General features: G+C 48.5%; 1 protein-coding gene across 2 annotated transcripts in view; it reads left to right on the top strand.

Annotated features, from left to right (window-relative positions):
- Positions 1 to 18,025, top strand: part of PPM1M (protein phosphatase, Mg2+/Mn2+ dependent 1M) — a 43,298-nt gene extending 25,273 nt beyond the window's left edge. For both annotated transcript variants that reach the window (XM_060239971.1, XM_060239972.1), the window contains 2 exons: positions 7,037 to 7,185; positions 17,392 to 18,025. In XM_060239971.1, the coding sequence (XP_060095954.1) occupies positions 7,037 to 7,185; positions 17,392 to 17,536 (294 nt within the window). In that variant the 3' untranslated portion in view covers positions 17,537 to 18,025. The remainder of the gene's footprint in view (positions 1 to 7,036; positions 7,186 to 17,391) is intronic.
- Positions 18,026 to 23,914: the final 5,889 nt, after the last annotated feature.

Consider the following 23,914-nt stretch of genomic DNA (forward strand, 5'->3'; position numbering starts at 1 on the left):
GAAATTTAGATGGGAGTTAATTAAATAGCTATTTAGTAAATTGGCAGATTAGTTTATTTAAATAGATAGATTGGCTGGAAGGAGGGGGGTGGAGGAGAGGGTAGCTTCAACGGTTCCATCGGACTAGGTGGACACTAACAAGAGATGACTGGCCTGGGGATTCCAGTACTCCTGGGGAGGGGAAGATATGACGGTGGGACGAGGCAGAATTACAAGGGAAGGAGATCGAGACATAATAGTGCTCGACCCCCTTCCAGCCTTCGTCCCATCCCGACGGTGACAGGTAGTAGGGCCAGGTTGAATTACTCGCCTCCGTCACTGGTGTTATGCAATGCCAGGTCCATCAATAATAAGACCTCTGTCCTGCGGGAGTTTCTGTCCGAACAGGACATGGACCTGGCTTGCGTGACCGAGACCTGGGTGCGTGAGGGGGAGACGGTAGCTCTCTCCCAGACCATTCCCCCGGGATACTCGGTCTTCCACCAGTCACGGACTAGCGGGCGGGGGGGAGGGGTGGCACTCCTCACACGAGAGGCTTACTCCTTTAGGGCTCTTCCGGCTCCAGAGTTTCCAGGCATAGAATGTGTTGGCCTGATGTGGGATGTTGGGGAGGGGTTGGCGATCTGGCTGGTGTACAGACCGCCTAACGCACCGGCCGGCGCCTTACCATCCCTGGTGGAGGCCGCGGCGGGCTGGGCGTTGGAGCACCCAAGGCTTTTGGTCTTGGGTGACTTCAATGTCCATGCCGATGACGCGGCCTCCAGCCAGGCGATGGACCTGGTGTCATCCATGGCGACACTGGGACTCTCCCAGGTTGTTACAACGCCCACTCATCAGGCGGGACACGTTAGACCTGGTCTTTGCGGCCGGAATATCAGTGACTGATATTGCAATGGAAGCAGTGCCATGGTCAGATCACTTTGCCCTTAAGGCTCTTATGGAGGTGTCACCCAAATCCTGTTTAGGCGGAGAGCGTATTTTAGCTCACCCGCGGAGCCTGATGGACCCGGAACGGTTCCTAACGGCTCTACGGGACACCTGGCCCACTGGCGATTCCCTGGATGATCTGGTAGAGTCCTGGAATGATAGGCTCTCCAGGGCCATCGAGGAGATCGCACCCAAGCACCCTCTGTGCCCCCGCTCGAAGCCGTCGCTTTGGTTTAACCGGGAGCTGCGGCAACAAAAGCGGGGACTCAGACGACTGGAGAGGCAATGGCGGCATACTCGAGACGAAGTGACCCGAACATCTTATAGAGAGAGTTTGAAGGCCTATGAGATGGCAATCAAATCCGCAAAGAAAGCATTCTTTGCGGCTAAGATTGCGTCTGCAACTTCGCGCCCGGCACAACTGTTCGACATAATTAGAGGACTTACTACGCTGCCGCAAGGCAGACCAAATTCTATTGAATTGGAAATAGGCTGTGAGGCTTTCGCGAAATTTTTTGCGGATAAAATCGCGTCACTCCGCCCCGACCCCCCTGCCAGTTTTGAGACAGTTAGCGAAACCGAGGCCCCAAGCCTGTCTTCGGATTATACTCTGGATGGCTTTAGCCCCCTCAGCCTGGAGGAAGTTGACAGGATTCTCTTATCGGCTCGCCCAACAACTTGTAAATTGGACCCATGCCCTTCCTGGCTTATTAAATCCTGTCAGGGGGATCTCAGATATCCTGTACGGGATATCATAAATAGATCCCTGACGGAAGGGCATTTTCCAACGCTGCTCAAAGAGGCTGTGGTCCATCCCCTCCTAAAAAAACCATCTTTAGATCCAGCCCAATTAGCACATTATCGGCCGGTCTCAAATCTGCCCTTTTTGGGCAAACTTATTGAGAGGGCAGTGGCGATGCAGTTACAGACTTTCCTGGAGGACGCTTCCATCCTTGACCCATTTCAGTCCGGCTTTCGCCCGGGACATGGGACGGAGACGGTGTTGGTTGCCCTAGTGGATGACCTTCAACGGCATCTGGATCGGGGTGGCTCGGCGGTGCTGATGCTTTTAGACTGTCGGCTGCGTTCGACACGGTCGACCATCGGCTACTGACGTGTCGCCTCGCCGACGTGGGGATTCAGGGGTTGGCCTTACAGTGGCTTTCCTCTTTCCTGGAAGGTCGGGGACAAAGGGTCGCAATTGTGGGGGAGCTATCCGGTAGGTGCACACTCGATTGTGGTGTGCCCCAGGGGGCGGTTCTCTCCCCGATGTTATTTAACATCTATATGCGGCCTCTTGCCCAGATTGCCCGAAGGTATGGGCTAGGGTGTCACCAGTACGCTGATGACACCCAGCTCTATCTACTGATGGACGGCCAGCCAGTCTGCGCCCCGGAAAACCTAGATCGGGCACTACATGCCGTGGCTGAGTGGCTCAGACTGAGTGGGCTGAGGCTAAATCCTGCGAAGACAGAGGTCCTTTGCTTGGGTCGCCGCGGCCCGGGAGGGGGAATCCCCCTACCAGTTTTTGACGGTGCGCCGCTGACAGCGGCGGACAGGGTCAGGAGCTTGGGGGTGCTATTGGAGCCTTCTCTAAAGATGGAGGCTCAGATAGCAGCCGCTGCCAAGTCCGCGTTTTTTCACCTTAGGCGGGCAAGGCAGCTGGCCCCCTTCCTGAAGCGCGACGACCTAGCAACAGTGATCCATGCTACGGTCACCTCGAGGTTGGACTACTGTAATGCCCTCTACATGGGGCTGCCCCTGTCCCGAACTCGGAAATTGCAGCTGGTGCAGAATGCCGCGGCTTGGCTGTTACTGGGTCTCCCAAAGTGGGGACACATTCGGCCAGGTCTTCGGACCCTGCACTGGCTTCCAGTGATATACCGAGTCCGGTACAAGGTGCTGGTTATTACCTTTAAAGCCCTATATGGCCTGGGACCTGTCTACCTGAAGGACCGTCTCTCCCCACATGTTCCCCAGAGAGTACTGAGGTCGGGAACACAAAATCTCCTTACTATCCCTGGGCCAAAAGAAGCCCGCTTGAAATCCACCAGAGAAAGGGCTTTCTCTGTTATGGCCCCTACATGGTGGAATCAGCTGCCGGAGGTGGTGAGAGCCCTGCGGGACCTTGTTCAGTTCCGCAGGGCCTGTAAGACGACCCTCTTCCGGCTAGGTTACACCTAGCTAAGATGAGAACTCAATGTAGCTTGCCAGACTTCTGTTTTATATATATTTGGATTGTTTATTAGTTTTTAAGGTTTTATCTGTTTTAAATGTTTAACTGTTTACATATTTAAATATTGTTCAATTTTTATGTTCGACTAATTGTTGGAAGCCGCCCTGAGCCACTCATGGGAAGGGCGGGATATAAATCCTAAATAAATAAATAAATTTTTTTAAAAAGGCCTGGCTGCTTGCTCCTGTTCAGAAAATACAGAAAACCCCAAACACTATGATATACTGGCTAACAGCATTTAGTGAAGTATTTTTAAAAGTAATATAAATCCTTTTAAACACATTATAAAGAAGTTCAACTTTACAAGATTGCAAAGAAAAGTCCATCCAATGAGCACCTGGATGTAGGCTCATTTCATCAAAAGTCTTCCTCAGGAGTATTTCTATTTTCTTCAAAGTTATCAGCTTCTTATTACAGTTCAGTGGTAATATTGGGAGTCAGTCAGGCCTTAACATCTTCTGTAAACAGATGCAAAAGACTTCTGAATTTGGCTGGCAAAATGCTCTCTGCAACCTCTTTATTTTCTTCAGAATTTCTCATCCTGGAATAAACCATGGTGATTATAGCGAAATACAGCACAAAGCTGGATGGCAGTGGATAATTTTTAAATGAATAATTAAAAAAATAAATTCTTGATTATTATCAAGAATTTACCTCTCAATCCCACTTAAGTGTTTTATTTCTACTAGGAGCAAGCCGGTCCTAAATTTCTTCCCTAACCAGATGCAAATGCTTTTGCATTATATTTATATTAGAAGCCAGCCATTCCAGAACCAATTTTTCTAACCAGATGCAAAAGCCTTCCGAATTGATGGCAAAATGCTCTTAATGTCACTTAAGTGTTTAATTTAGGAGCAAGCCAGTCCTGAACCGCTTCTCTAACTAGATGCAAAAGCCTTATCAATTTTACTGACAAAATGCTTTCTCTAAAAAGCTTGAAAACTAACTCTACTTAAAGAAAACTATTCTAAGTAACTCCATGCAGCTATGTCTTGGGTATCTCTTTCTTAAAGGTATAAGACATAGTGATACAATAAAGATTCATAAATGGTGTTCCATTAGATCAGGGGTGTCAAACATGCAGCCTACAGGCCCACCAGCAACTGGCCCTCATCTGCTTCTTTCCTCCTTGCCTGCTTCCTTGTCACTATGTTGTGTTTCTCCCCTGTGATCAGCCAGCAAACAAAACAGTCTCTCTTACTCTTTCCTTCTACCCCCTCTTTTCCCAAAGGGAAGAGGAGCCTCAGCCAATGCAGAAGCTTGGCTGTATAGCTCTGCTGGGTGATTAAGTTTGCCAGGTTCAATCAATCACATTGCAGAGCTACTGAGGCAAGCCTCTTTTCTTTCAAGTGGCTGAAGCTCCTCCCCCTCCTTATCTCCTGGGGAAGGATGGAAATAACCAGAGCTTCCTTTGCCCAGTCCCTACCATTGGGAGAAATACAAAGAGCACTTCTAAGACTATTGACGTTTTATTGAAGGTATGAGCTTTTTGCCTTGCTACAGAGAAGAGAGAGAGCATTTTGTTGAGCTTGTTATGGGTGCAACTGGGTTCCCCTCCTCTTTTTCACTGTATTCATGCCCTTCAGTCTTTCTCAACAGGAAAACATGTGAACTATTTAGAAAAGCAATAAAAAGCCAGGATTATACTCAGAGTGTGTGTCCAGCCCAGGTTTACTCAGCAAATTTTCCTGGATTTTTCTTTCACATTTTCCTTTGATTGGTGATCTTGAACTTAGACTTCCCAAATAGCAGGCTGATACTGACCACTGTACATGGCTGTCTATCTGTTCTTGCACTGCTACATAGGAGCTGTAGTTATTTTTCTGGGGAAGACTATAGTTTTGTAGACAAGCACATAGCCCTCAATCTGTGCTGTGGTGCCTTCTCATATTCTTGACCAGCACATGAAGCAACTTATGTACAAAAGCTTACAATGCCCAGCTGCTTCATGTTTTCCTTTGAGTCTTAGGCTCAAAGCATTGGCCATGAGATCTCTGTAATTAATGTCAATAAATCAAAACTAGGGTTGCAGCTTACAGATGTGCACACCTGAAGAACATCTGAACATCATATTCAAGAATGGTACAGCACAGATATTGTCTGCAGTTTTGATGCAATAATTCATAGCAAGAGATGACACTTATCAGAAACCGTAAAACAAAATATTGCAAGTATGCTAATATTTTAAGCATGTTTTATTTTAAGTAAAAAAAAATCTTTAATTGTGTTTGTCTGTGTCCTTTCTAAAGTTTATATGTCTACTACCTGGAGTTACATGTTATGACACACATTGCCTGGCCTGACAAGTCTCATTTATGTCAAATCTGGCTCTCACAGCAAATGAGTTTGATACCCCTGCATTAGATCCTCAAGAAAATAATAAGTTTCTGGTATAATTTAAAATGTTTTAAGTACTTTTAAAATGTTTTAAATATTTCATTTATGTATCATCAGAGCTTTTTTTTGAGCAGGAACACATAGGAGCGCAGTTCTGGCTGGCTTGGTGTCAGGGGTGTGGCCTAACATGCAAATGAGTTCCTGGGGCTTTTTCTACAAAAATGCTATTTGAAACAATGGTGTCAGGGGTGTGGCCTGATAGGCAAATGAGTCTCTGCTGGGTTTTTCTACAAAAAAAGCCCTGTGTATCATTGAAGAGGATGGTGCTGCAGTTATTTAGTAAATGTAAGAAACAGAGCCCAGTTCATCTCTTAAATAAAGTGGAAGTATTAGATATGGTTTCAGCCCACAATAACTTTGACAGCCACTGTGATGTCAGTATTTTGGGGGGTATTTGGGTATAATCAATATTTTGGGGGTATTTTCTCAGCAGAATACAGACATGAGTCTATTTTTGGTTATTTGATGTAGCTGTTCTCAGATAATCCTGAAAATATTTTTTTTCAGCTTGGACGCTGCCAAGTCTGGCATTATCCAGGATAGCCACAGTTAAAGGGCTCTCAGTCCCTTTAAACATCTTTGGATTTAACTCATAGCTTGGAGAAGACTTTTAAAGGGACCATGATCCCTTTATATACCTTTCCTCCCTCCATTGGAAACAATGGAGGATTGGGCTAGTTTGTTGTAGTGGTTAAGTGTGTGGACTCTTATCTGGAAGAACTGGGTTTGATTCCCCACTCCTCCACTTACAGCTGCTGGAATGGCCTTGAGTTAGCCATAGCTATCGCAGGAGGTGTCCTTGAAAGGGCAGCTGCTGTGAGAGCCCTCGGCCCCACCTACCTCACAGGGTGTCTATTGCGGGGGAAGATATAGGAGATTGTAAGCTGCTCTGAATCTCTGATTCAGAGAGAAGGGCGGGGTATAAATCTGCAGTTGTCATCTTCTTCTTCTTCTTTGGGGGCTCATAGAATTCGACCCCCTGGTCCAATCTTTTTGAAACTTGGGGGTTCTTTTGAGGAGCAGCAATAGCAGCTATGCATTAACTTTGGTGCCTCTACCTCATAAAACAGACCCTCTGATTCTTCATTATACCCTATGGGGACCATTGACTATAATAGTCCTCATAGGGTATGGGGGGTAGAAATCAGGATTCCCAAAAAATCCTGAATTCCAATACCATACTGGTATTGGGATTCAGGAATATTGGGACATTCCAATATTTTTCAGGTCAAATACACTCAAACCCAAAAAATCCCCCCAATTTTTTTTTGCACACCCCCTACTGCTGGGTTTGGCCCTATTGGAAAAAGAATGCTGGTGCAGGCGGTCCTTGTGGCCCGATCCAGCATGGCTCATCTTATTGTGGGAGACGCATTCTAAAAGTTTCTTGCCTTTAAACCCCCTATAGAAATTGCAAACACCTGATTTGGGAAGGATGATTAAGAAAAACTCATGTCTATCTGTATTTCTGACTAGGTGGAAAAGTATGACTTGACTGCACAAAATGTTGAGGAAGATGATGTCATCATTATGGCAACTGATGGACTTTGGGATGTTCTGTCCAATGAAGATGTAGCTCAAGTGGCTAGGAGTTTTCTTGAAGACAACAAAACTGACCCACACAGGTATAGCCGCCTTGAGCCCAACTGGGGAGGGGGGGGTATAAATGCAAATAATAATTAAATAAAAATAGTTAGCAGTTCCACTGAATACAGAGAGCAGAGGCTCAGGTCTCTTTTGCACAGTAGACTATGCTAGTTATTGTCCTTATATCACTGTGATGATAAAGTGGAACTAGTTTGCATATTCCAAAAGATAACTTGTAATCCCTACATTCTAACCCATTGGTACTCTTTTCTGTGCCCCCTCTTACTGTGTGTAGAATAATAATAATAATAATAAAATTTTATTTATACCCCACCCTCCCCACCGAGGCAGGCTCAGGGCAGCTTACAGAGTGTGGCAAAAGCCATATTAAACAATTAAACAATTGTACATTTCTGTACCATTTAAAATTTACCATTAAATTTACATAATAAAAATCTAAAATCAATCTAAAATAATCTTATCTTATTGCTAACTCGGTTGTTGATGTTATTGATGGCATGATGTTCATTTCAGGTTTCATCTTGGAAGGCTAGCTGGAAGAGGGCGGTTTTGCACGCCCCACGGAATTGGCTAATGTCCCGTAGGGCCCGCACCTCTTCCGGCAGCTGGTTCCACCACTGGGGTGCTTTTACAGAGAAGGCCTGTTCTCTGGTTATTTTTAGTTTGGCCTCCTTTGGCCCAGGTACTTCCAGAAGATTTTGTGAGCTGGATCGCAGTGCTCTCTGGGGAACATATGGAGAGAGGCGGTCCCTAAGGTAAACAGGTCCTCGGCCATATAGGGCTTTAAAAGTAATAACCAGCACCTTGTAACGAACTCGGTAAATAACTGGCAGCTAATGCAGCTCCCGCAGCCCAGCCCGCACATGTTCCCACCGAGGTAGGCCCAATAGCAGTCTGGCTGCTGCATTCTGCACTAGCTGCAGCTTCCGGGTTCGGCACAGGGGCAGCCCCATGTAGAGGGCATTACAGTAGTCTAGCCTCGAGGTGACCGTTGCATGGATCACTGTTGCCAGGTCATTGCGCTCCAGGAAGGGAGCCAACTGCCTCGCCCGCCTAAGTTGGAAAAAGGCGGATTTGGCAGTGGCTGCTATCTGGGCCTCCATTGTCAAGGAAGACTCCAGTAGCACTCCCAGGCTCCTGACCCTGCGCACTGGTATCAGTGACGCACCGTCAAAAGCTGGAAGGGAGATCCCTCCCTCCGGACCACCACGCCCTAGACAAAGGACCTCTGTCTTCGCTGGATTCAGTTTCAGCCCACTCAACCTGATCCAGTCTGCCACGGCTTGCAGCGCCCGGTCCAGGTTTATAGGAACATCGGCAGCCCGGCCGTCCATCAATAGATAGAGCTGGGTGTCATCCGCGTACTGGTGACAACCCAGCCCATATCTCCGGGCAATCTGGGCAAGGGGGCGCATGTAGATGTTAAATAACATCGGGGAGAGAACTGCTCCCTGAGGCACCCCACAGTTGAGTGAGTGTCTCTGGGACAGCTCCCCCCCAATTGCCACCCTTTGTCCCCGACCCTCCAGGAAAGAGGAAAGCCATTGCAAGGCTAGCCCCTGAATCCCTGCGTCGGCGAGGCGGCGGGCCAGCAGCCGGTGGTCGACCATATCAAACGCGGCCGAAAGGTCTAAAAACAGGTTTCCTACCTGTAACTGATGATCTTCGAGTGGTCATCTGTGCAGTCACACTTGTGGGATTAGGCGCCTGCGCCGATCTCGATCGGTAAACTTCAAAGCTGTGGATTTCCGCGGGTCCGACCCAGCGCGCATGCCCAGGCGCCCTACTGCGCATGCCCACCGGGACGGCCGCGGACATCCCGCCAGTTCCTTCTGGCCGCCGCGTCAGCCCCACGGCGGGACCGGCTGCAGCGGGGAAGGTGGGCGGGTAGTGTGACTGCACAGATGACCACTCGAAGATCATCAGTTACAGGTAGGAAACCTGTTTATCTTCTTCGTGGTCTCTGTGCATCACACTTGTGGGAGATTAGCAAGCTCAAGCCTACCTGGTGGAGGGTCTGCCGGTCCATCACACTGAAACAGACTGCAACACTGCGCGGCCCACCGAGGAAGCTTGTCTGCGTCACAGGTCCAGGGCGTAGTGCGTCACGAAGGTGTGCGCCGAGGACCACGTGGCTGCCCTACAGATGTCCTGCAGGGGAACTCCCTTCATGAAAGCCTCAGAGGTAGCTACTGCTCTTGTTGAGTGGGCACGGAGCGGACCTGGAAGAGGCTGCTTCCGGAGAAGGTAACACAAACGAATTGTCCCTGTAATCCATTTGGACAGACGCTGAGACGAAATGCGCTGCCCTAGAGAGGGCTCCGCATATGACACGAACAACCTAACATCCTTCCTAGAAGGGCCCGTGCGATGTAGGTAAAAGGAGAGCGCCCTCTTAACATCAAGGGCGTGTAACACCCGCTCATAGTCATTGGCTGGAGAGGGAAAGTAGACTGGCAAGTGAATATCAGAATTGAGATGAAACGCAGACACCACCTTGGGAAGGAAGGTGACGTCTGGACGTAACGTAGCCCCTTCGGCTGAGAACACCAAGTAGGGGGAATCGCACCTGAGAGCTGCCAGTTCCCCGACCCGCCTTGCCGAAGTGATTGCCACAAGGAAGGCCATCTTCCACGCCAGGAGGTGGGACGAGCACGTCGCCATCGGCTCGAACGGTTTCCCTGTCAGTGCCTTGAGAACCAAGGGAAGGTCCCAAGCAGGCGCGGGGGCCCTAACCGTAGGGTACAGCCTTGCCATGCCCTTCAGAAAACGCTTAGTGTCCGGGTGTGAGAAAGGTGAATGGCCGTCTATCGGCCCGTGTTCAGCGGAGATTGCAGCTAGGTAGACCCTTACCGAGGAGGGCGCCAAGCCACCGTCCAACAGCGAAACTAGAAAGTCCAGTATCAATGATAAGTCCGCCCTATCGGGCGCCACGGAACGGTCTGCAGCAAATTTGGCAAACCTAGCCCATTTGGTCGCATATGACCGCCTCGTGGAAGATTTCCTGCAGTTCATGATGACGAACTGGGTCCTGTCTGAGAATCTAGGACCAGACGCCAGGCCGTTAGGCGCAGATGGGGAATATCGTGATGCAGGACCTGCCCTCGGTGAGAGAGCAGGAGATCCCGCACCTGAGGAAAACGATGGTACGTCCCCCCCGACAGCCGAAGGACCACAGGGAACCAGGACTGGCGGGGCCACCACGGTGTCACCAGAATCCCTCTCGGGCGTTCCCTCAGGATCTTCTGAACTACCTTGGTGAGGAGCGGTATAGGAGGAAACAGGTAGATTATGTGATGCCTCCATGGCACCAGGAGCCCGTCCCCCAGTGCTAAGGGGTCCGCACCTCCCCTGCAGCAGAACAGGTCGCATTTTGCGTTTTGCCTGGTAGCGAAAACGTCCAGCTCTGGAGTCCCCCAAAGGCGAAAGACTGGGCGCAGGAACTCCCAATTCAGCTCCCACTCGTGCAGTAGAGCTCCGCCCCGACTCAGAAAGTCCGCCTGTGAGTTCATATCTCCCGGGAGGTGGGTTGCCCGCAGAAACACTCCCCGAGAGATGCACAGCTCCCAGACCCGGAGGGCCAGCTGACAGAGCCTCTGGGACACTGTGCCCCCCTGCCGATTGATGTAAGCCATCGCAGTGGTATTGTCCGTCATCACTGCTACTGACCTGCCCTCCAGGAGCGGTAGAAAGGAGCGAAGGGCGTGAAATATGGCCAGCAACTCGAGGAAGTTTATGTGTTGACTGGCGTGGTGGCCCGGCCAGCGGTCCCCCACACACATACCCCCCATGTGGGCACCCCAACCCCACAGGGAGGCATCCGTGGTGAGGGTGCGAGTCGGCTCCGGCTTGTGGAAAGGAGCCCCTTCCGTCAGGCGACTCTTCAAGCCCCACCAAGCCAGGGACGACAGGATCTCTGGCGGAACCGTGAGCAACCGGGAAGGGTGATCCATGTTGCACCTGAAGCTCCGCAGGAACCAGAGCTGTAGGGGCCTCATCCGAAGCCTCGCGAACAAAAGGACAGAGGTCGTCGCCGCCATAAGTCCCAAAAGTCTTTGGAGTGTCCGCGCTGGGACAGTCGGATTCAGACGGATGGAGGACACCAGCTTCACTATGGCGTCCGCCCTGTCTGAGGGGAGGAACGCCCTGCATACGCGCGTATCCAGGATCGCCCCGATGAATTGCACCTTCTGAGAAGGCGTCAGATGAGACTTTTTAAAATTTATCTGGAGCCCCAATTCGTCCACCAAGGTCAAGGTGATAGTGATGTGTCGCAGCAACTGCTCCCTCGACACCGCCACCAGGAGCCAGTCGTCGATGTAAGGAAAAAGCGTCACACCTTGAAGCCGTAGGTGAGCGGCAATGACCACCATGGTCTTGGTGAAAACCCTTGGGGCTGTACAAAGGCCGAATGGTAGGGCTCGGTACTGGAAATGGTCGTCTCCGACCGTGAAGCGTAGATACTTCCGATGCCGAGGGTGGATGGAGATGTGGAAGTATGCGTCTTTCAGATCGAGAGTCGCCATCCAGTCCCCGTCGCTCAGGAGGGGGAGGATGTACGGCAGGGATGTCATTCGGAACTTGTCGCACCTTATGAAGGCGTTCAGGGCCCGCAGGTCCATGATCGGTCGGAGGCCCCCATCCCGCTTGGGGACCACAAAGTAGCGGGAGTAGAACCCCTGACCTTTCTGGTCCCTGGGAACCTTCTGGATGGCATGCTTCTGACAGAGCAACCTGACTTCCTCGCAGAGGGTCGGAGAAGGAGCTGTAGAGACAAACCTCGGGGTATACGGGCGGCGGCAAAATTCTATGCAGTAACCCAGTTTGATTATCGACAAAACCCACCGGTCCGAGGTAACACGGGACCAGGCAGGGAAAAAATTGGCAAGACGGATAGAGTCCAAGTCCTGTGGGCCGGAAACGACTGGAGGAAAGTCAAAGGCCCTGCTTGCCCTGCTTCGCGTCCTTCTGGCGGGCAGGTTGGGTGGAGGATGGGGAGTACTTATGCTTCGACTGGAAAGAAGGTCGAGTGAAAGAGGCCGATTTTGAGCGCCACTGTCTGTCGGGTGACTTGGAATATGGCTTCTTTTGTCAAGTTTTAGGCCACTGACGCCTGGGTGGAGGGCGCTGCCCGGACACCCCCAGGTTTCTGGATGTTTTGATACTTTTATCTAGCTCCTGGAGAACCGAGTCCGTCGTGGAGCTGAACAGTCCTGCCCCATCAAAGGGAAGGTCCTCGACGTACGCCTGTGTGTCGGGTTGAAGTGCCGTGGATCTCAGCCATGCATGTCTGTGCAGGGAGATAGCCGATGTAAGGGCTTTTGCGCACGTGTCTCCTGAGTGTCTGGCAGAGTTTAGCTGCTGCTTTGCCAGTGCCATACCCTCCTTCTGCAGCTTCCGTAATGCGTTACGGCTCTGCTCAGGATGGGATCCCAAGATGGTGGAGACTTGGTCCCAGAGGGCGTATTGGTAACGGCCATAGCATGCAGCGTAGTTGGCTATTTTAACCCCCAGGGAGCCGGCAGAGTATAATCTTCTCCCCATAGCGTCCAGTTTCCTGCCCTCCTTATCTGTCTTTCGCGCCTTGGAAGACGACGATACGACCACGAATTGGGTCTAGGGTGGACGTAAAGGAATTCCGCTGACGCTTCCTGGATCCTGTACATATGATCCAGCCTGCGAGAGGAGACAGGTGTGGAGGAGGGTTTGTCCCAGGAAGCCTTGGCTGTCTGCAGCATGATGTTCGTGAGCGGCAAGGCAATCGCTGTCGAAGTGTCCTGCTGCACTATATCAAAAACCGTGTCAGTCACTGTAGGTTGAGGCTGAACGGTAGAGAGGGAGAGGGTCTGGGCCATTCTCCTTATAAGATCCCTGTAAGATTTAAGGTCTTCAGACGGAGATATGGGCTGCTCCTCCGAAGTCTTTGCAGGCGGTGAGGCTTCACCATCAGAGGTTCCCGATGAGTCTTCCACTGATCTGGAAGATGGCTCGGGGGAGTCGGAAGGTTCAGATCGGTGCCGAGGAGGTTCCTGGAGAACTGGTGTAGACTCCTTGGCTGGTGGAGAACGCTTGGGTTCCTTCTGGACCGGCCTGTCGAGCTCAGGGGGCTTCGATACTGATGCCGACGGCTCGTTGCGTTGCGTCCTATGAGACATTCGAGATCGATATGAAGTCTCAGAGGCTTGGTCCCAGTCCTTCTGTGGTTGTTGGAGCCACGGAAAGGGGTGTTGCATGGAGTAAGCCCCATACAGGTACTGCCATTGTCTCTGGTCCCAGGGGACCTTGGTCAGCAGACGATGTGGTGAGGGATCGTCACTTCTACGGCGAGGGGAACGGCTGCTGGACGATCGGTCCCGACGGGGAGATCGGTGCCGAGCAGGAGAGCTGTCCCGCCGTGGAGATCGGTGTCGAGCGGGAGAGCGGTCCCGACGGGGAGATCGGTGTCGAGCAGGAGAACCTCGGGGCTGGGAGACCGATCCGTCGATTGGACTATTCCTGGTACCGATGCGTTGCGCCGATTCGATCTCCGACTCCGAATCGGAGATGATAAGTTGAGTCGACATCGACGCCAGCTGAGAGCTCGGGCGCTTGACCGGTGACGCGAAGAGCTTCAGCGGCGGAACTATCGGCGCGGTCAGATCGACCGGGGATGCTGGAGAGGACTGAGACTCCGATCGCTTTGACTTCTTAAGCTTCTTTTTCTCCGAGGGCATCCCTTTGTCCTCCTTAGGCCTCTTTATCGGCACCAAGGACTCCGAAGCGGCTACCGAACCGGATCGCTTCCGGGGTTGGTCGGTAACGATGGGCCGCTCAGGATCGACCGGGGTCGATGACGACTGATCCGTCTGGCCGAGCGCGGATTCAGTCTGGTCCGCTCGCGGGGAAAGCGCTCGCTCCATCAGGGCAGCTGCAAGTCGGGCCGCTCTGTTCTTGCGCGTCTGTTTCGAAAATTTTGCACAGTGCGGGCAGGAATCAGGCCTGTGCCGTTCCCCTAAGCACAGCAAACAAAGCGAATGGCCGTCTGGTGGGGCAATCTTGCTCCCACACTCGGAGCAGCGGCGAAAAAATCCCCACCTCCTTTCCATATGAGGGAGGGAATCGAGATGAAGAGAGCGAGAGGGGGGGGTGTCCCTTCCCCGAAGGGCAGGAAAACGAAAAGAAGCCCGCTCTCTCGATAGAAATAAAGGAAAAACCTACGCTATCTAAACTATCTAACTACTATACTAACTATATACAGCTAACTAGAAAAATCCGAAAAAGGATAAAGTTCACCGACCGTAGCAGAGAGATCAACCGATCAGCGCGGCGGTCAGAAGAGAACTGGCGGGATGTCCGCGGCCGTCCCGGTGGGCATGCGCAGTAGGGTGCCTGGGCATGCGCGCTGGGTCGGACCTGCGGAAATCCACAGCTTTGAAGTTTACCGATCGAGATCGGCGCAGGCGCCTAATCCCACAAGTGTGATGCACAGAGACCACGAAGAAGATCAACAGCAATACTGCCGTACCGCCTCGGTCCAGGTGTTGCCGGAGATCATCCATGAGGGCGACCAGAACCGTCTCTGTCCCATGGCCCGGACGGAAGCCGGACTGGAATGGATCCAAAGTGGAAGCATCATCCAGGAAGCTCTGTAACTGCAACGCCACAGCCCTCTCTATAACCTTGCCCAAAAAGGGCAAGTTTGAGACTGGCTGGTAATGAGCCAATTTGGCCGGGTCTGATGTAGCTTTTTTCAAGAGGGGGCGGACCACTGCCTCTTTCAGAGGGGTTGGAAAAGAATCCTCCCAAAGAGATCTATTTATGATGTCCCGTATAGGACATCTCAGCTCCTCCTGGCAAGCTTTAATTAGCCAGGAGGGGCATGGGTCCAGATCACAAGGTGTTGGGCATGCAGTAGAGAGGATCCTGTCAACCTCCTCTAGGTCGAGCGGGTCGAAATGGTCCAGGATCAAACCAGAAGACAGGCACGGAGCCTCAAGTTCACATACTGTATCTAATATGGCGGGGCAGTCATGGCGGAACGACTGGACTTTGTCTGCAAAAAATTTCGCGAATGCCTCACAGCCTATCTCTAATTCCTTAACATTTGGTTTGCCTTGTGGCAATGTAGTAAGGTTCCGAATTATCTTAAATAATTGTGCCGGGCGCGAATTTGCAGACGCAATCTTAGCCGCAAAGTATGTTTTCTTTGTGGCTTTGACTGCCATCTCATATGACCTCATAAACTATAAGATGCTCTAGCCGCTTCATCATGAGTACGCCGCCATTGCCTCTCTAGCCGTCTGAGGCCTTGTTTCAGCTGGCGTAGTTCCGGGGTATACCACGGCGCCAGCCTAGTCCGGGGTCGCAGAGGACGCCGAGGTGCAATCTCGTCAATGGCTGTGGAAAGCCGGCTATGCCAGGTCTCGACCAGGTCATTGAGGGAATCGCCAGAGGGCCAGGGATCCCGCAGAGCCATTTGGAACCATTCCGGGTCCATCTGGCTTCGCGGGCGAGCCATAATGCGCTCGTCGCCTAGACGGGTTTGGCATGGAGCGTCCACACGAGCCCTAAGGGCGAGGTGGTCCGACCATGGCACCGCTTTTGCGATTATATCGTCCACCATAACCCCGGCCGCAAAGATCAGGTCTAACATGTGCCCGGCCTGATGCGTGGGAGATGAACCAGTGAAAAACCTTATCCATTGATAATGATGGTGCTGATTTCCATCTGATGCTACTTGTCCAGTGTTCCCTCTAAGCGGAGCAAATGTGAGCTAGCTCACAGTTTTTTTAGCCCCCAGCTCACACATTTTTGTCTTTGCCCAGAAAAATGGCCTCAGAGAAAACTAATTTATGCAGTAGCTCACAAAGTAGATTTTTTTGCTCACAAGACTCCACAGCTTAGAGGGAACATTGTGGGTAAGAAAAAGATTAACGGCAAAGGTGCCTGAGTTGGATTTTAGCTAAAGCTCAGTTCAGGATCCCAGTGTTGATCTGACTGCTCTACTGGAAATATTCTTATGTAGCTTTTGTAATCACTTTTAAAAGGTTTAGAAAAGGGCTCAGATGAAGGGAGGGAAGGTATGCTAAGGGCTGTACATCTAACCAGCTGAAGGGTTTGGCTTTCTTGACTGTCCTTTGGAGGTTATAACAAACCTGTGAATCGAAAGCCGAATGGGACTCTCAGTGTGAGAGACTGTAAAGAGAGAACAAACTGTCAGGAATGTAGAAGTTTCATATGTAATAAAAATATTGTTTGCCTAAGTATCTTAATTCTGTAAATATTGTATATAAATATTAGTATTTCACATCAACTTCTCCGAAACGTTGGCAGTGGCAGCTTCCTTATTAGTGTGCTTGCAGGCGCTATAAATCAGAATTTAAAAAGAGAGTACTTAGAACTGTTAATTGAGAAGTTCTAAATTATAAAACATCTCAATATTCTAATTGGATACAAATTACAAAAAAACTTATCCACAAATAATAACTAGTCCAAGTGCTGTATAATAGAATACTCTCACATGAATAATTCTCTAAGAGTCTTTAACGAAGTTAGAGTTTCCTCCAAGTTGCAGTAGTTGGACTTATTCCACAGGTTATTCAAAAGTTTGAAATAAACAATAATTTGAGGAAAGATTTGTTGATGGGACCAAAGACTCCCAACAAAGAACGAAGTTCCCCAAAAAGAATATATTCAAACAAGAATGACACATGCTTCCCAGGTAAAGTCTTGTTTGGAGTAGCTTCTTCAAGTCATAAACAATTTCTCAAGGAACCCAAATTATTCATGCGAGTATTCTGTTACACAGCACTTGGACTTTAAATATTTGTGGATTTTTTTTTGTAATTTGTTTGTATCCAGTTGGAATATTAATATGATGTAGTTTAGAACTTCTCTATTAACAGTTCTATGTACTGTCTCTTTAAATCTTGATTTATAGTGCATGCAAGCATGCTAATACAGAAGCTGCCACTGCCAGTTTTCATGAGTGGATGTGAAATACTAATATTTATATACAAAGTTTACAGAATGAAGTTACTTAGGAAAACACATTTGTATTGCATATCAAAATTTTACACTCTTTGTGGTTTCTTCTCAGCATTTGCTCTTTTTACAAACCTATGAATTGAACATCAATGCTTAGCTTTGCACTACTCACTGAGGTCAAACTTCATCTCTCTGTTTTAAGAATTGCGTCATTGTTTTAACATGATAAAAGAGTCATTAATGTCTTGTTTCTGTAGGTTTTCAGAACTGGCCAACTGTTTGGTGTGGAAAGCAAGGGGAAGGAAAGATGGATATTATTGGACTCTGGCCAACAACACTTCTGCTTCCTATGATGATATTTCAGTGTTTGTAATTCCACTGCATAACAAGGATGAAAACTAGGATCTGTTGTTTCTAAGCAAAAAGGACTGCACTGCATTTTGGACAATATAGCTGTTGCTGAGATGGTATTCATAGGTATACAGCACCCAGAAAAACTCACCTTCAAGCAAAGAGGGCAGCACTGGGAAGCGTCATGGACAGTTTCAGATGCCACAACTCATGGCAGCCATCAAGTTTCATCACCTAAAAAACTTTAGTAACAGAAGGCTGTGCTTGAGACGCCACGCCAGTTTTTTTCTGTTGTTGGTTCTGTGTGTCACACAGAAGACAGGACATTTTGATATAATGGCCTGTCATGTAGGTTATGAAAAGGGTACTAATTGTAGTGGAGAATCATGTATATGACTAATGTTCTCCTTAAATCATTTGAAATATTTGCAACTTTCCTCTTCCTTTATTTGCTTGTTATATCCTGCCTTTCTTCTCTCTGGGGAGATAAAGCAGCTTAAAATTTATAATTAAATTTTAAAAAGTTAAAACCTCAGAAAATGCTTACAGCTCAAATCCTATTAATTGCTCTAGGAAAATAAAATGGTTTTACAACAGTGGTGCACTTCTCCAGGAAAGGAATGGGCTTTACTAGATGTCAGGTGAGCTATCTCAGCAGGTGCAACCAGAGGGACCCATGGAGACTGTCCTTCAGCTATACAAGTCCCTGAGCCCTTGACCATAAAATGAACTTGAAGTTACTCTAGAAGCCAATATACTTGTTTTAAAGTATTATTCTCAGCTAGCCTCTGGTGACTTGTGCAATTGCATTCTGAACCAGTTGATGTTTCTGGGTTGTCTTCAATAGCAGTCCAGCCACGTGGCTACAAAAGCAGAAAGGGAACCTCCATGTCCAGAGACAATAAACCTCTGAAAACCAGGTGCTAGGAGGGCTTTTTAGCACCCAAAATGTCAAATTCCTTCCCCAGGGACATTTCTTTGTCACAGTCTTATGTCCACTAGTGAAGTTTTAAAAAATTCTTATCTTTACATCCTGTTTGGGCAACTGTATCCACAGTACTAGGATGCTAGACAAGATAACTCTTAGAGCTAGCTAGGTCAGCAGTCTAAAAAAGGAAAGTTGGTGAATGAAGACGCTTTTGACCACTATATCAACCTGCTTGTCAAATAATAAGGCTGAGGTAATAAGCACAGGCTCTTTTTTTAACTGAAGGTTCTAACTAGCGATGTGCAAAAAAAAAAAAAAAAATCAGAAGTACACGGATTCGGAAGTATATGGGGGAAAGAAATACGGAATCCCGTATATTTCTGAATTCCGTAGTCGGAATAGCCGCATATATGGTAGATGCGTGGCTATTTCCGAATATACGGCCCTATTATACCCTATGGGCCACTGAAATCAATGGCAAATAGGGTATATTTGAAGCTGCCTGCAGGGGACTCTCCCCTACAAACCCTCCAAGTCCCAAAAAGATTGGGCCACGGGGTCCCATTCCAGGGGCACCCAAAGAGGGTACCCCTATTCCACCATTATATCCTATGAGCCATTGAAATCAATGGCAACATAGGGCATAATTAGAGGCTACTGGGGGGCAGGGGGTTTGAGGGAGAGCCCCTAAAACTGCAGGGAACCCGTAGGGGACTCTCCCCTACAAAACCCCCAAGTCCCAAAAAGATTGGGCCAGGGGGTCCCTGTCTTTGGGCTCTCCAAAAGGCCCATTGCCAACAATGCTGGGGAAAGCCCAATTAGCCACTTCCTCCACTATAATTGGGGAAAGTGGCTCTGGCCAGAGAGGAGTTTGAGGGAGAGGCCCCAAAACTGCAGGGCAGCTTCAGGGGACTCCCCAGCATGAAACCCCCCTGGCCCAAAAAGACTGCACCCATCTGTGGGCACCCCAAAAGGAACACTGCTCCCAATGGTGCTTCCAGTGACCCACTTCCTCACTGTAATTGTCGTGGGAAAAGTGGCTCTGGGGAGCAGGAGGTTTTGAGGAGAGCCCCCCCAAACTGCTGTGCAGCTTCAGGGCACTGTCCCACATAAAACCCACAAGGCCAAAAAAAAAAATTGGACCAGGGGGTCCAATTCCTGGGGCACCCAAAGCCAAACCTAACTTCACACCAGATAATCTCTATAGGACCCAAATGTACTACATCCCTCTATCTACTCTATGAACCCTGCAGGCCTGGAACCAATATAAACCCAGTTGCCAATGTCACTGCCACACAAAACACAATCTGCTCAAGGTCTGCTCTGCAGACCTGGCTGCAGCAAACCCAGATGCCAGCTCTCCAGCTCTGCCCCAAACAACACGGGGAGAGCTGGCCAAGCACAACAAGCCTGCTGGTTCTGGGTCTCTCACCCAGGTGCCAGCTTCCCCCCCCAAAAAAAACCAGAAGCAGGAAAAGGGACAACAGGAGAAGGCCAAGAAACTCAACTGTTTAAAAAGTGGCCTTTTAAACAATGAAAATTAGGCCAAACAGCAACCCCCCTCAAGAACCAGAAGAGAAAAGGAACAGCAGCACAACACAGCAGCAACAAATCAAACACAGAATCCTTTTAAAACAGTAAAAAAACCCTTAACTTTTAACAATACAGGAACTTTACTAACCCCTCCCCCCCCCAAAAAAAACCCTTCACCCTAACCCCAAGAAATCCAAGCCACCCAAATCAGGAAAAGTAAAAGGACACTGCACTTTTAAAAGTCCTCTCACTAAAGTAAGATATGGGCAAATTGGCAAAAAAAACCCCCACCCCAGCAGAACCCCTAATCCCAAATAAGCTAGTACCCACCACCCAAATCTGGACAAGTAAAGGGACTCTGAGTCTTAAAAAGTCCTTTTACCAACTAAAATAAAAACAAGAACCCCAAGACTGTCTTACCTTTTAGACGTCTTCTCTACGCCAGGCAAGTCTGGTAAGGCTGAGCAGCAGCAGCTGCCTGAGGCCAAGGGCCAGCACAGCACAATCTCTCTCACACACCAACACAGCAGCAATGGAGGAGTCCAGCCAGGCAGAATCCCTAAAAAGGTTCTTGGCCCTATAGAGAGCAGTTTCAAAAAATAGCACTGCTCTTTGGCCAGACAAAAGAAAAACATTGTTGCTGATGGCTGGAGGATCAGCTACACAAAAGCCCTTCAAAGCATGCATTTGCAATGCATTTTGATCCCAGGGAGGCTATGGGAGAGGCAAGGCTACCAAAGGCGGGAAAGGAGGCAAGCAGCTCCCCTGAGGCTGCAGAAGCCCCTTTCCCGCCTTTTGCATTGACTTCCGTATACTTCTGAATATTTATACGGAAGTATACGGGGAGCTATACTCGACTCCCGCATAATTGGCCCCAATTAGAATCGGCTGTATGCGATTCCGTATACAGCCGAATCAGGGGTGATTTGGCGGTTGATTCGGTTCGGCCGAACTGAATGCACACCCCTAGTTCTAACCCCTTTTCCCAGCACTGTTTTAAAAGCCACAGATCAAGAATGCAAATTGTCAGCATCCACTGGCAAAAATCAGTCAATTAAAAAGATGTCAATGTTTCTGGCACCTTCAGGTGGTACTGTATCTACTCTCAACTTGGGTTTTCAAATCAGCGTGGTCCAGATTTTATCACCAAGTAATCTCTCTAAAACATTCTTAACAAGGTCAAACTGATCAAGTCCCAAACATCAAACTATTGTGCAGGATAAGATTCAAATGATGTGGCTGTAGCAGAGATAAAATGCTTGTCACCACCACTACAATTGTCATTGGCCTGCAAAGGGGTGCTGTAGCACATTAATTCATCTAGAATCATCTTCTAATCCTCTTCGTAGCTTTATAATGATCTAAGGCAGTGGTCCCCAACCTTTTCGGCCCCAGGGCCAGCAGGGTGGGGGCTCCCAATTCAGCCTCCCCCCACCTCCCATGGTGCCGCCTCCTCCATTATCCTCCCCCCTCATTCACCCACCCGCGAAACCTCGCCATCTCTCAAACGTGCAACTTCTCCTAATTTGTTCTACTGCTTCAGACCAACACGGCTGCCCACTTGGATCTATCTTCCTCCCCTCGTTTTCCTCCCCATTTCCTCTGCCCTCCTTCACCCACCCTGCGCAGCCTCTCCCCCCCCCCCGCCCCATTTTCACCATTCTAAGGCCAGGGAAGGGGCTGTGAAAAGCCTCCCAGTCCTACACCCCCCCCCCCGATCAAGGACAGCGTAACTCGCGGCTGCTGCGGTGGTTTTCCCGGCCGATCAGTGGGAGGGGGGTCAGCCTGGGAGGCACTTCACAGCCCCTTCCCTGGCCTTAAAATGGTGAAAACGGGGGGGGGGAGGCAGCACTGCATGTGGGGCAGCGAGGCTGTGTGGCCTATTACAAACAGGCCACGGCCTGGTACCAGTCCCTGGCTTGGGGCTTGGGAACCCCTGATCTAAGGAACTGGAAGGGATAGAGCATAAGGATAGGGCACTAGAAAGTAACCCTAGGGCAGGGGTGGCCAGCGGTAGCTCTCCAGATGTTTGGGTTAAAATTGGGGTTTGGTTTAGGGTTGGGTATGATGTATTTTTAATATCACACTGAATGGTATACTCTTGATGGGGAAAAATTTTGGATGTTTTTCCGTTCTCCATTATAGCCTATGAGATTCATTAGAGTGAATGGGCCTATGGGGTTAGGGTTAGAGTTCAGGACACACTTATGTACGGGTTAAAATTGGTGTTTGGTTTAGGGTTGGGTAAGATGTATTTTTAATATCACACTGAATGGTATACTCTTGATGGGGAAAAATTTTGGATGTTTTTCCCTTCTCCATTATAGCCTATGAGATTCATTAGAGTGAATGGGCCCATAGGGTTAGGGTTAGAGTTCAGGACACACTTATGTACGGGTTAAAATTGGTGTTTGGTTTAGGGTTGGGTAAGATGTATTTTTAATATCACACTGAATGGTATACTCTTGACGGGGAAAAATTTTGGATGTTTTTCCTTTCTCCATTATAGCCTATGAGATTCATTAGAGTGAATGGGCTCATAGGGTAAGGGTTAGGGTTAGGTTTAGAGTTCAGGACACAGTTATGTACGGATTAAAATTGGGGTTTGGTTTAGGGTTGGGTAAGATGTATTTTTAACATCACACTGAATGGTATACTCTTGATGGGGAAGAATTTTGGATGTTTTTCCATTCTCGATAATAGCCTATGAGATTCATAAGAGAGAATGGGCCCATAGGGTTAGGGTTAGAGTTCAGGACACACTTATGTTCGGGTTAAAATTGGGGTTTGGTTTAGGGTTTTGTAAGATGTATTTTTAATATCACACTGAATGGTATACTCTTGATGGGGAAAAATTTTGGATGTTTTTCCTTTCTCCATTATAGCCTATGAGATTCATTAGTGAATGGGCCCATAGGGTAAGGGTTAGGGTTAGGTTTAGAGTTCAGGACACACTTATGTTCGGGTTAAAATTGGGGTTTGGTTTACGGTTGGGTAAGATGTATTTTTAATATCACACTGAATGGTATACTCTTGAAAAGGAAATATTTTGGATGTTTTTCCTTTCTCCATTATAGCCTATGAGATTCATTGGATTGAATGGGCCCATAGGGTTAGGGTTAGAGTTCAGGACACACTTATGTTCGGGTTAAAATTGGGGTTTGGTTTAGGGTTGGGTAAGATGTATTTTTAATATCACACTGAATGGTATACTCTTGATGGGGAAGAATTTTGGATGTTTTTCCATTCCCCATTATAGCCTATGAGATTCATTAGAATGAATGGGCCCATAGGGTAAGAGTTAGTGTTAGGGTTAGAGTTCAGGACACACTTATGTTCCGGTGAAAATTGGGGTTGGGTTTAGGGTTGGGTAAGATGTATTTTTAACATCACACTGAATGGTATACTCTTGATGGGGAAGAATTTTGGATGTTTTTCCACTCTCGATAATAGCCTATGAGATTCATAAGAGAGAATGGGCCCATAGGGTTAGGGTTAGAGTTCAGGACACACTTATGTTCGGGTTAAAATTGGGGTTTGGTTTAGGGTTGGGTAAGATGTATTTTTAATATCACACTGAATGGTATACTCTTGATGGCGAAAAATTTTGGATGTTTTTCCTTTCTCCATTATAGCGTATGAGATTTATTAGAGTGAATGGGCCCATAGGGTAAGAGTTAGTGTTAGGGTTAGAGTTCAGGACACACTTATGTTCCGGTGAAAATTGGGGTTGGGTTTAGGGTTGGGTAAGATGTATTTTTAACATCACACTGAATGGTATACTCTTGATGGGGAAGAATTTTGGATGTTTTTCCATTCTCGATAATAGCCTATGAGATTCATAAGAGAGAATGGGCCCATAGGGTTAGGGTTAGAGTTCAGGACACACTTATGTTCGGGTTAAAATTGGGGTTTGGTTTACGGTTGGGTAAGATGTATTTTTAATATCACACTGAATGGTATACTCT

Source organism: Heteronotia binoei, chromosome 5, assembly GCF_032191835.1.
Source record: "Heteronotia binoei isolate CCM8104 ecotype False Entrance Well chromosome 5, APGP_CSIRO_Hbin_v1, whole genome shotgun sequence".
Taxonomy (NCBI): domain Eukaryota; kingdom Metazoa; phylum Chordata; class Lepidosauria; order Squamata; family Gekkonidae; genus Heteronotia; species Heteronotia binoei.